Source organism: Hordeum vulgare, chromosome 4H, assembly GCF_904849725.1.
Source record: "Hordeum vulgare subsp. vulgare chromosome 4H, MorexV3_pseudomolecules_assembly, whole genome shotgun sequence".
Taxonomy (NCBI): Eukaryota; Viridiplantae; Streptophyta; class Magnoliopsida; order Poales; family Poaceae; genus Hordeum; species Hordeum vulgare.
Genome location: NC_058521.1, coordinates 569,319,303 through 569,331,776, shown reverse-complemented (window position 1 = coordinate 569,331,776; position 12,474 = coordinate 569,319,303). Strand labels below are relative to the sequence as shown.

General features: G+C 44.9%; 1 protein-coding gene across 1 annotated transcript; it reads left to right on the top strand.

Moving 5' to 3' along the window:
- Positions 1-917: 917 nt before the first annotated feature.
- On the top strand, positions 918-4,351 carry LOC123449611 (proteasome subunit alpha type-6). Its single transcript, XM_045126892.1, has 9 exons — positions 918-1,160; positions 1,266-1,360; positions 1,519-1,600; positions 3,011-3,107; positions 3,190-3,248; positions 3,365-3,447; positions 3,680-3,775; positions 3,923-3,982; positions 4,067-4,351. The coding sequence occupies exons 1-9, from the start codon at positions 1,085-1,087 to the stop codon at positions 4,157-4,159; spliced, it is 741 nt and encodes a 246-aa protein (XP_044982827.1). The 5' UTR covers positions 918-1,084; the 3' UTR covers positions 4,160-4,351.
- The last annotated feature ends 8,123 nt before the right edge of the window (positions 4,352-12,474 follow it).

Here is a 12,474-nt window from a genome sequence, read left to right as displayed (position 1 = left end):
TTACGGTGAGATTGTCCATTCAGCAGTAGGCCCAAGGGCTTCTTTCATCACCACTTGTTTCATGCTATTCTCCTAAATCAATGAATGTTGGCAGGGTGCTGGATCTTTCAAAAAAAAAAAAACTATGCTACCATATTTCTCTCTTTGTAGAAAAAAAGGGTGATCTGCGCCGGCGCGCCGGTCCAGATTTTCGGCCGGCCGCGCGCGGGCCGCAGGATCCACCAACCCCGCGTCGTCCGCACCGTTGGATCCGCATGCAACATTTTTCTCCCTATGCAGCAAAATTTCGATGCCATGCAGCAATTTTTTCAACGGTTACAACAAAAAACAAAATTTGTAGCAAAAAAAAATATCTACGTGATCGTAGCAAAAAAACGAAGCTGATGATACGTGGTAGCAAAAGTCAAACGCCGGTTGTAACAAAAATTTACGTGACGTGTATGCAACCTTTTAGTGAACGGTTGCAGCAAAATATGATGCCGGTTGTAGCAAAAATTAACACGGTTGTAGCAAAAAGTAAAAAACATCGATTGTAACAAAAAATCCGACGTACTAGAGTTGCAACCAAACGTATATGCAACTATTTTATTGAGACAAAATATAGTAAAAAAACGCTTGCAACAAAAATGACGCAGACTGTAACATATTTAGACGAAAAATGTTGCATTCATTGATCGGAGAAGCGCGCGGATGAAAAAAATGTTGCAAGGGCCCGCGCGCGTCAAGGGCGACCGGCGCGTCGGTTCAGCCGGCGCACGGGTGGGAAACGATTCCCAAAAAAAAATGAAGGCTAGATTCCACTCCCACTCCCATGTGGGATAGAGCTGCTTCTTCTTCTTCATCTTTTTTTTTTGTTTTTTTTTTTTGGAAAACCCGGTGGGAGAGGGCTAGGGTCCGACTCGACCACAAGTCCCCGAACGGGCCGGCCCTTTTTCCTTCTTCTTGCGGGAGAAGGCAGGCCAATAAGACGCAGCGCGCCGTCTAGTCCCCCAGCCGAGGTCACACCAGCCCGCAGCCGCGCACACAGAGCAAGCGACGCACCACCCAGGCCCAGCTCCGGCGAGATCTCCGGCGACCCTTCGAGATGAGCCGCGGATCGGGCGCCGGCTACGACCGCCACATCACCATCTTCTCCCCGGAGGGCCGCCTCTACCAAGTCGGTGCGTGCCTCCCCAAACCCTAGCTTTCCTTCCCCTAGCAGATCTGTGGGGGGCGCCCGGCCCTCGGTTCGTGCGGAGTCTGATCCGTCCGTCTGGTGCGTGCAGAGTACGCGTTCAAGGCGGTCAAGTCGGCGGGGGTCACCTCGATCGGCGTCCGAGGCAAGGACTCCGTCTGCGTCGTCACCCAGAAGAAAGTCCCGGTGAGTCTTCCGGCCCCCGGTCGATCACATCTCTTCGCGGCGCCGTCGCTGGCCCGAAGAAATTGCGAATTCGGCCGCGTCCGATCCGTCAACTGTCTATACCTGAAAGGCTGATTTTTTTTGTTTGTTTGTCCCCTGTGATGTGGTTCTGGTTGCAGGACAAGTTGTTGGATGACACCAGCATCACGCACCTCTTCTCCATTACCAAGTACACCGGCTTGCTTGCCACCGGCCTCACAGGTTTGGCCACCGTGCCTCGTTTTAGTATATATATGCACTCTGTGATACTGATGTATTGTGACAGTAAACTGAATTCGTTTCTGATAATGGCGACGAATGGCTTGTTCTTTGTGAATTGACGATGATGTTTGTTTCTGTGTTGTTAGCTTTGGTGGTCTCTAGTAGCATTTTTGACACTTCGGGAATAGACCACCATCATATCATACTGTGACTGTCTGTGTTTTACTGTGCTTTCTTTTAGTACCGATGTATTGTAAGTGAATTCAGTTAGTCTTGTAGACAACAATTTTTTTCTTTGTGAATTTGTCAGTGAAGTTTGCTTTTCTGCGTGTTATGCTTTGTGATTTCGTGATCTTGACCAGTATTTGCAAGTTTGACACAATAGGCCCACCCCCCAACTGTGAATGTCTGAGAGCAGATGATTGGATGCTCTGGAATTAAACTAGGCTTATGTAAGATTCTCTATTGGATTGTAGTTATGTGTATTTGTGAGAGCTGATGGTCAAATGTGGGACCATTTTATGTGTGTCATGATAGGCTGGAGAAGTTTTTATTCTTGCAGGATCTGGACATGTTTTACTCTTAAGAAATTATCCCAAATCTTCTTGAAGTCTTGTGTAAAGAAGGAGACTTTAGGTTATTTTTTATGTTCTATTGCTTGCTCTTGCCCAAGAGCTAATTAATAACCAGGTAAACAGTGGAGGGCTTTGCTAGTTGTTTAAATTTTGTACTCCCCCCGTCTCAAAATAACTGTCTCAATTTTATACTAGAGCTAGTACAAAGTTATACTAAGCTTAAGACACTTATTTTGGGATGGAGGGAGTATGAGACACTGGATAGTGTATTGGTATGTCTACTCTGTTCCAACTTATATACCCTTGAAAAATCTGGTATTTGTTTGGATGACAGCCAATATTTTGGCATGCCAATGCCTCTTTGCCCACTCTAGTTCGTACTTGCCAATAGTGACCAACTCATGGGCAAGTAAAACCTTTACCAAAATTTTGGCTAGCTACATACTCCATCCATAAAGAAGTATAAGAGCGTCTAGATCAGCTCTTATATTTCTTTACAGAGGGAGTAGTTGGTAGGGCAAACTTGGTCTTGAACCAAACATAGCCATTTAACCACAGGCTTCTTCGTTTGGAGAATATATAGGGAACCATAAGAAACTACACAACTAAATTGTTGTACATCTCCCATGGGTTTCCTCAGCCCTTTCTTTCCTTGTCAGTGTGATATAGACATATAGTTTGGGTCATTTCTTTCTTAGTTAGTGTGGTATGATATGGGCCCTTTCTTTCCTTGTCAGTGTCGTTTGATTAGGGTTAGGCCTTAAGATTACCATATTTACTTCCACTCATTCCTTTTGCTGCTCATTGATGTTGAATATTGTTTTTTGTTTCCCAGCTGATGCGAGGTCCTTGGTCTCCCAAGCAAGAAATGAAGCAGCCGAGTTCCGTAAAAAATGGGGATATGAGATGCCTGTGGATGTATTAGCAAAATGGTATCGCATCTTCCTTATTGAAGTTCCTTTTTTAGTCATCAAAGTGGCAGCAATAACACTGCATGTCTGATCAATGTTTCAGGATTGCAGACAAAGCACAAATATACACGCAGCATGCATACATGAGACCCCTTGGTGTAGGTTAGTACTTATCACGTTACATCTGTTTGTACTATGATGTCGTTGTGTTACATCAATTAGCGTAATGCCTATTGCCCACCATAATCGTTTTTTGGTATATTTGGTATATTCTTCAGTTGCTATGGTCCTGGGTTATGATGAGGAGAAAAATGCTCAGCTCTTCAAGTGTGACCCCGCAGGTCACTTCTTTGGACACAAGGTATACAGTAACTTTCTGCACTGCACTATTTTACTTCCTCTGTTCACAATATAAGATGTTCCAACTTTTTTATGAATCGGATGTATATAGACACGTTCTAGTAGTCCATATTGAAATATCCAAAACATCTTATATTTGTGAATGGAGGGAGTACTATTCAATTATATACCAGCCAAATGCTTAATCTTTCTCCTTTTATGTGTAGCAAAACCACTGACAAGTTTTTTTTCAGGCAACTAGTGCCGGACTTAAGGAGCAGGAAGCAATAAATTTTCTGGAGAAGAAAATGAAGGATAGCCCGCAGTTCACATATGACGAAACTGTTCAGGTAAATGCATGTCTTCTCCTTTTGAGGAAAACAAGCAGCTCTGAACTAGGGTGTTCGTATATACTGAAGCTGATTCATTCTTAGCTCGAAGAGATATTTTGTGTTCTTTCACTTTGGTACTCCACTAATATTTTCATGTGCTCTTAGATTGCGATTTCTGCATTGCAATCTGTTCTGCAGGAAGATTTCAAGGCTACCGAGATCGAGGTAAACACAAAAGCCCCTTTTTCCCAAGTTAAAATTTCTGTTCTGTAATATGTGGTGTTTATATCAATACCCTATGATTGGCAGGTCGGTGTTGTGAGGAAAGAAGACCGTGTCTTCCGGTCACTCACGACAGAGGAGATTGATCAGCACCTAACAGCCATTAGCGAGCGCGACTGAGCTATGTGACTGTAGCTGTCAATGCACCCATAAACTGTTATTTTGTTTCATGGCCAGCCAAGAAACATTCAGTGAATCATTTCATGTGTAGCAAGAAAGACGGGCCTCCACTCTGCCATGTATTAGTCGGATCATCCTTTGTGTGGTTGAATTTGCTACGATTAAATTTGATGTTGCTGGCAGTTGCATGTTTGGGCTGTTTTATTTTCTTCTCCTGTCTCTATGTGGTGCTGCCACTCTTTCGATGTTAAGTTTGGCCATCAATTTGACCAAGGACACAACTCTTGTAGTTTTCCAATGGTACCGCAACATCTGGGCAACCTTCTCAGAAGCGTTTTCAGGGAACGCCAAGCTTTATGCTAAAACAACTAAAGTTGACATGGCATTTTTGTAGGATTTGCCATGATTGAAGGCGAAAATTACGTTTTGCAGAAAAATTGTTCCTTCGTTCTAACGTGATTCCAGGGCTTTGAAGACGTTAGCTGGGAAGCCTAAAAAGTGGCAAAAAGAAAATGCCATGTAGCCTCGAAAAACAGGAAAAATTGCTACGTTTCGATGGCTTTGGCGGCGTTGGCTGGGAAGCCTGAAAAATTTGAACGTTTGTCAGTTATCATTTCTTGTTTATTTACAGAGGGACTAGATTAGATTAAAAAGCACTGTCACGTGCAAATATAATCTAAAAATCAAGGCTAGAGCGGCATCCTTGGTTTAGAAATCACACTAGAAAACATTGGCACGTGCAAATATACTCTTAAAACTAAAGGCTAGAGGGGTAGAGAATGGCGCTTTGGAGCTCGGCCCTCATAGAGGCTGAAATTTTTGAAAAAATCAAAATTTGAAAAATCGGAAAAAATAATCTTATCTTATCTTACCTTTTACCTACTAATAAAGCAAATATTGTTTCTTCCATACGTCATCCAAATTGCTTTTAAAGTTGACTAAAATTACCCACCAATGTCATCTATAAGTCATAAAAAATGTTTCAAACAGGAAAATCTATGGACTGAGCCGGCCCATGTAGGCACCTTCTATATTACGCTCTGGGCGTTGGAAAAAGATGCAGCACACCTTTTTGGGGCGGCCCATGCGTGGGCGCCTGTTTTTTTAGTTTAGTTTTTTTATTTTTCTTTTCAGTTCCATTTTGTTTTTCTACTTTAAATAATTTAGAACTTCAAACAACTTTTCTCAATTTTAAGAAACTGAGAATTTCGAAATAAAATATTCAAAAAAACATATTTTTTTTGAGAATTCAAAAACTACTCAGAAGTTTTGAAAAATGTGCATATAAAAAATGTTTAAACTTTGAGAAAATGTTCATAAAATAAAAAGTCAACGATTTTAAACAAAAGTACGTGTAAAAATCTAAAAAACAGTGCGTGCCTTTGTTTTTAGTCTCATTTTTTATTTTCATTTTTCTGTTCCATTTTTTTGTTTAAATAATTTAGAACTTTGAAAAACTTTTCAATTTATAAAACTGGGAATTTGAAATAAAAGTTTGAAGAAAATATAAAATGTTTGTGAATTCAAAAAATGCTCAGAATTTTTGTAAAAATATTCGCATATTCAGAAAAATGTTCATAATTTTGAGAACAATGTTGGTGAAAACAATAAAAGTCCATGATTTTGAAAAAAGTTTGTGTGTTATTTTTTGAGTGCAATTGAAAAAAATGTTTGCTAATTCAAAAAATGTTCATGCATTTCAGGAAATGTCCTAAAATTTTAAAGACATAATATGATCAGCATCATTGGAGATTATAATTGTTTTTCTCCCGTTGCAACGCACGGGTCCTTTTTCTATTATAACTAAACAAGGGTTCGATCTGTGTGTTCAAAATTTCAGGCCGAAATACTTTAAAAAGCAACCTGTATAAAAAAGATAAATTCATGGTCCGAAATAATGAATAGTAACATGTGTTAAAATGTCTTAGATTTGTTTTTTTGCACAACCCTCGTTTCAAAGTATTTCGTTCTAAAAATTTAGTCACTTATGTATTATACCTTCATCTATCTATGCATATTTTTTCCAATTTTTTTTGAAATATTTATGTATTTTCACATAATTTCAAATATGCTTTTAGAGGCTTTCATGTAGCTCGGCCTCCAAAAGCAATTTCCGAGAGGGGCATCCTTAGGTTAGAAAATATCATCTACATTCCGGGTCATCGAATTCAGCCTCTCAACCGTCGAAGGGCACGCATTGGACGGACACTTTTCAATTTATGGACAGCACTTTTCAATTTGTGTCCTTTACATTTGCATTTCTGATATAGTCATATCCAATATAGACGGTACGTGTGCCGGCACTAACCGAACACTTTTCAATCAGTGTTTTCACATCTACATTTCTCATATACGATATCTTATATCCGTACTAAGCATGCAAACGTGAGCATAAAGTACGCAAATCATCACACAGACTATAAAACAAATATGGATATGCATATTTCGATCACGAGAAGATCACAAATGGATCTTTAAAAGCTACTCAAAATTCACATAATCCACATATGACAAACATGTTCTAACTAGAGACATAAACTAGAATTAACAGCAAAGACGGCGGAGATTCACCACTTCCTTGCCGGTCCTTTGTCCTTTTGCTCGCTAACACAACTGTAGGCGTCCACGACAAGTGGTGGATCGTTGGAGTCATGTGAGGTGGAGACGTGGTGGTGGTCGTTGTCGGACGAGGAGTTGAAGAGGGCGAGGAGCCCCTTCATTCGTCGGACGACCATGTCCTGCTGCCGCTTGAGCTTGGCCACCCGAGCTGTCTCCGCCGCTGCCACCGATGCCTCACGCTCTGACTGCTCAATGGCAAGGAAGAGCGCCTTGGCGTTGTTTTGGTAGCGCTGCCGAGCGTCCGCCTCCGTCGCCATAAGCGACTAGTGATAGACCCAACGAAGGAGTTGCTCGTCCTCGTCGGGCCGGCCAGAAACCTGCGGCAGCGGCGCACAAATTTCTCCGCCGCGCCCAACAGGCGGCACACGCCTTCGATTCCGGCGTGCACATCCAGGGTAACGGGATGGGCACAAGCACCCACCGATGGGGGCAAGGGATGACGTGGGGGAGCACAAACTGCACAACCCCCATGGAGCTGCACGCGGGATGGGAGGGGCCTACTCCGGCGCCTGCGCTGCACCAACAGGGGAAAGGCGAGTCGACAGATCTGGAACTGCCCCGCGTGTCTATGTTGGACCTCTCGAGGGCAATGTGAAGGGCTAGCTTCTCGTCGACATCGAGGTCGGAATCGAAGCGTCCGCCAACATTCGACATGGTAACCGAAGTGGATCGGAATAAAAAAAAATCAAAGTAGAGGGAGAAGAAGAGATGGAGCGATAGCAGAGTGAACCAAGTTAGGCCTAGTTCAGTTAATCCCTTCCCTGCGGGGATTGGAGGGGATTTGCATGAATTTTGGCTTGTAGGGGATTTAATCCCCCTCAATCCCCTTCAAATCCACCTCAACCAAACAAGCCCTTAGGGTTTTTAGATTGGGGATATTTGTGGAGAGGAAGTGAGGTCAGAATGGACCGAGTTGATTTGGCGGGTATGCTCGGACACGCCTAGACTATTCATCCGATATCCGCCCTACATTTAGGCTAGATATAGGCGGGTGCTACAAATCAACCGATTGATTTTCACAAGAAACCAGTCGAGTCTGTAGGTGTCTGATCTTTCCCGTGTAGCCGTCCGATCACGCACACGAGGCCTCGTCGTATCATTCTCTCTCCTTCAGAACAACAACGCTGGTTTTGACGTTCCTTCGATGCACTCGCAAAGAGCAATGCTACATCTACAGGGTATTACGGGGAAGAAAGATTTACAGGGTGATCATGCATTTTTTCATTGGTTAGTTTTGGGGGCACGAGCCCACCCCTGAAACTCACCGTGTAAACCTTCGCCCCCTTGAGTTTCAGGGGTGGGCCCGTGCCCCAAAAACTGACCAATGAAAAAAATGCCTCATCACCCTGTAAACCTTTCTTCCCTGTAATACCCTGTGGATGTAGCATTGCTCCTGGCAAACCTCGGGATGTGTTGCATCGAATAACTTTCATGCCTCGCCGATCTGACCTGCATCGCCGACGAGTGCTGCATCCCACAAATGGTTGCAACACTGTCAACCGTCGACGTGCCACATAGCAACCGCCGCGTCGAACAGTGCATCGCAGCTGCCGACAACTATTAACGGTCACATGGCAGTGTAGCGCCGCCAAGTGCTCCATAGAAGCACCAGCGAGGCTGCATTGCAGCACTGGCAGCCAACGATAACCGACGCATCGCAGTGTCGATAGTAGTGTCGGACGCTGCATCGCAGCCACCGACAGCCACCAACAGCCACCAAGGGCCGCGTGGCAACGCATCATCGTGAAGTGCTGCATAGCAGCGCCGACGAGGCTACGTTGCAGCGTCGGTAGTCTACGAGGACCACCGCGTCACAGCGCCGGCGGCAACGTCGAACGATGCATCGTAGCCGTCGGTAGTCATCAACAGTCGCGTGATAGTGCATCATTCTTGAGTGTTGCATAGCAGCCTGCGGCACCGCCGACAAGCACGACATCATAAAACCGGCGCTGAGAAGCGTTGGGTCGCAGCACGGCCGTACTAGCCCGTGGTCTTCGTGCAACCATGGTGGACACGACATGTGCGGGGATGGGAAAAAATGGATTGAAAAAAATCGAGTGTTCTTATTGGTGGAGGACGAGGAGATAAGACTGGCACGTGGGCGGCCCCACCAAAACGACTAGACGCGTGTCATCCGCAGCGCGTGGTTGATGTGAGCGGAAAATCATCCGGTTTAGAATAAATATATTTTTTAGATATATGATAGACATTCATGATATGATAGACGTAGAACAATCTGAACGTTTAAGGTGTCTGAATAGATTGTTTTTATGACCGATCAATGACCGAGATGTTTAAGCCGGGTTTGGGGTGCCCGATGCTCTTACGATTGAGTTGCAACTGTTATCTTTTGTTTGGCAAGAGAACAACCGAATAAACGTAGTACAAGCCAAACGACTCAAAAGAAACTTGCAGCAATCCAAACAAACGCATTATCCAGGTCCTCTCCTGTCACACCCTGTATTTCACCACAAGTATTTTATGTTGCAAAAATCAGAGCTTGTTAAAACTTTTTCAAATAATGTTGTGAGTGCAATGTGAACCCTTGTATGAGTGAATGCTTGCTTGTTTAATGACTCAAACCCATGAAAACTTATTATTTTGCTCTCTTCAAAAACCCTTTTTCCTTTATATCAAGATCACCTTCACCATGTTGGGATACACTACTAGCTCATGAAGCCAGGTGGCACTTCCAACCAAAGTTGGTGATCTGATCCAAATATTATTTTCATTCATTAAAAACATTAATTGGTGATTTAAAATATTATTTTCCTATTTTATATCTATGTCTGTTTCTAAGGCCAGTAATGATATTCCCACAAGGAAAATTGCTTTCCTGCCTTAGAAAATTCAGAGTAAATTCATGGAAGCTCAGAAGGACATATATTTTCCATATATAAGATTTTCAACCCTATTTTATATTAATATTATTTGAGTAAAACCCTGAAAACCATTTCTGTCTGTTTTAGCTTTTTGAGATGTTTCCAAAGGAAATTATCTCAGTAAATTCCCATAAAATTACAGGAGTCCTCCCAAGCCATATTAGGTGCTCACCTAAAATCTCACCTTGATCCAAGGTGAGGAAGTGCACCTAATGAGCCCAAAACCCTCTCTGTCCAGAGAAGAGTTGGAACAACTCTACATTGCAAAGTTTCTCCAATGGAGCTGAAACTTTGCAGAGGTGTTTGACACCCCAAATGAGGACTCCACACCAAAGATGGGATTTGTGAGACTCTGTTTGGCCACACTTCCTTTGTAAAGGACAGTACTGGTCATTTTGAGGCATTTTCAAGTTTACAAAGCCAAACTGGTTCAATGGAGCTCAAATTTGGTGAAACCCCATGTTTTTACCCCAAGACCAAACCTGTTAAGTTTCATTTCCAGTGGTGGAGTGGAAGCACCCCAAGTCACTGTCGAACACCTACTGACAGGAAGGTAAAAACCCTCCTAGCCACTGTTTTACCCAATGACAAGGCCCCAAACTTGGTGGGTTAGAGCCCTAGAGCACCCTGAGCACCTAGTCAATCAGCCCCTCCCAACTCCAAGCACAAGTGACAAGAACTCCAATTTGAGCCGCAGGGCAGTACTGGCAACACTAGTGTTCCTTGCTCCCTTGACCAGCTCGGGCTCCCACTAGACCACAATGGCTAGGCACACTCCCAGCAACACTCAGGACATGGAAGACACGTCCCAAGTGCCCCAGAGCGCGCCATCATGCCGTGGCATGCCAAAACTGCGCTCTGGGCGCTGCAGAGAGCCTCCCGCAAGGGGACGACGCCCCGGCCGGTCCCAACCTCCCCAGTTATGTCCAAACGCTCCCCCGACAACCATTCAGTGCAAAGCTACCCCCAGGGACCCTCTCCCCTTGTGCAAGAGCTCAGGCGACGCGTGCCCGTGCGCGCCCGACGCGGCCGAGCATGCACGGTCGCTGCGGCTCGAGCCCACTCGCTTTCCCTCTGCGGCCGATGCACCAGGACGTCCTAAACCACGTCCCGAACCCGTGGTTTCGCGGCCAGCACCTCACTGTGCTCGCACGCGCGCCACGGTGAGTCATCGGCGCGCCCGAGTCGGGTCACCGTCGCTGGCCTATAAATAGGTCCCCCCGGCACCCCAGCACCCTCCAAGCAGCTTCAGCACAACCAGTAGACACCCCCTAGCCACCTAGTCGAGCTCGCAGAGCCCTGGTGCTCGAGATCGACCGAGGCCCCTCCGCCTCGAAGCTCCGGCCGATCTCTGGCTACACGTCGGCTCCTGTGCTGCCCAACCCCCCATTACACTTCCCTTGACACCAGGAACATTTCCCCCAACTTTCCCGAGCGAATCCGTGCCCCTAGCCACTAGTTCAACACCAACCCGAAACCCTTCCGCCACGGTCACCTCGTCGCCGGCGACCCAGATCACCTCCGGTGACATCCCGACCACGAGCAAGTAGGCGGAGGCACGAGGGACCCGTTCCCGCTCCTAGATTGGCCTGAGGACAAGGGCAGCCTCACCGGCGTCCGTCTCCACCTCTCTGGCTGGAGGTAGGAGAAGGACCCGACAGGTGGAGCCCACCTGTCGGTGTTCTGGGGCAACCAGCGCGCGCAGCCAGTGACGCTGACCCGAGGGGCCCGTAGGTCAGGTTTGAACCTGGCCCGCGCGCGCCTGGTGGCCAGGCCTGCTAGCTGGGCCGGCTGGATCTGTTCCCCCTCGCCTTTTCCTTTTATTTTAATCCAGTAACTTAAATGATTTTTATAAAAATATTTAGCCAATAGAAAAATATGATTCTTCCACCAGTATTTTTCTAAAAATGTGTAGTATTTGATTCTATAGTGTTTGACATTTATCAAAAACAAAAACTATTTTGGTATAATAAAATGATATTAAAAAGCACTTGTTTGCTTCTGTTTGCTTTTAAATAAATATGCTTAGCTAATAAAAACTATAGGGAACATTTTCCAAAATAATAAACTGAATTTATTCAAACTTTGCAACATTTTTAAAAACACGGTGTGATCTGTTTTAGTGAGAGCTATTATTTATTTATTACTTTCTCGACGGTAGAGTTACCGAGTGACGGAGGATCCGGAGCGGAAGACCTCGAAGACCCCGGATACCTAGCTGACCAAGGCAAGCAACCCTTTGACCATGACTTGAGCATATAAAATAATGCATGCTAGAATAGCAAGTACTTTCCCGTTGCATGTGATGACGATGCCGGTTCATCATTGTGGTGATGGTACCGAAGGCTTCTTCAAAGCACTTGCATGATAGTAATGTTATTCACATGGCTCCTCAGAGCATGAGCATGATGAGCTTGATCTTACCATCTACGAGGATCATGCTACTGTCATGTTGGCTAGTAGAGTTAAATCATTGCACTGAGCTTGACCCTACCCCTTGAGGGTCATGTTATTACCATGTTGACAAGTAAAGTTAGAGCATATTATCACAAACATGATGATGAGTTAAATAAAGAGTTTATGAAAACCCCGTCGGGTGCCACTAATGCCCGAGGGTGATGATGAGTTGGTGATCACTTTTGGTGAAGTGATGCACCGGTGTTTTTGTGTGAGTATGGTTTCGGAAGTGGGATTAGATTTATGATGTGTCGACCGTCCCAACCTTACCAGTACGACCACGATACCCCTTTATGGGACGGGGCTTTGTTGATTACTCTGGTCGATACTAGCAAAGAGCCACATTACTAGTGGCGG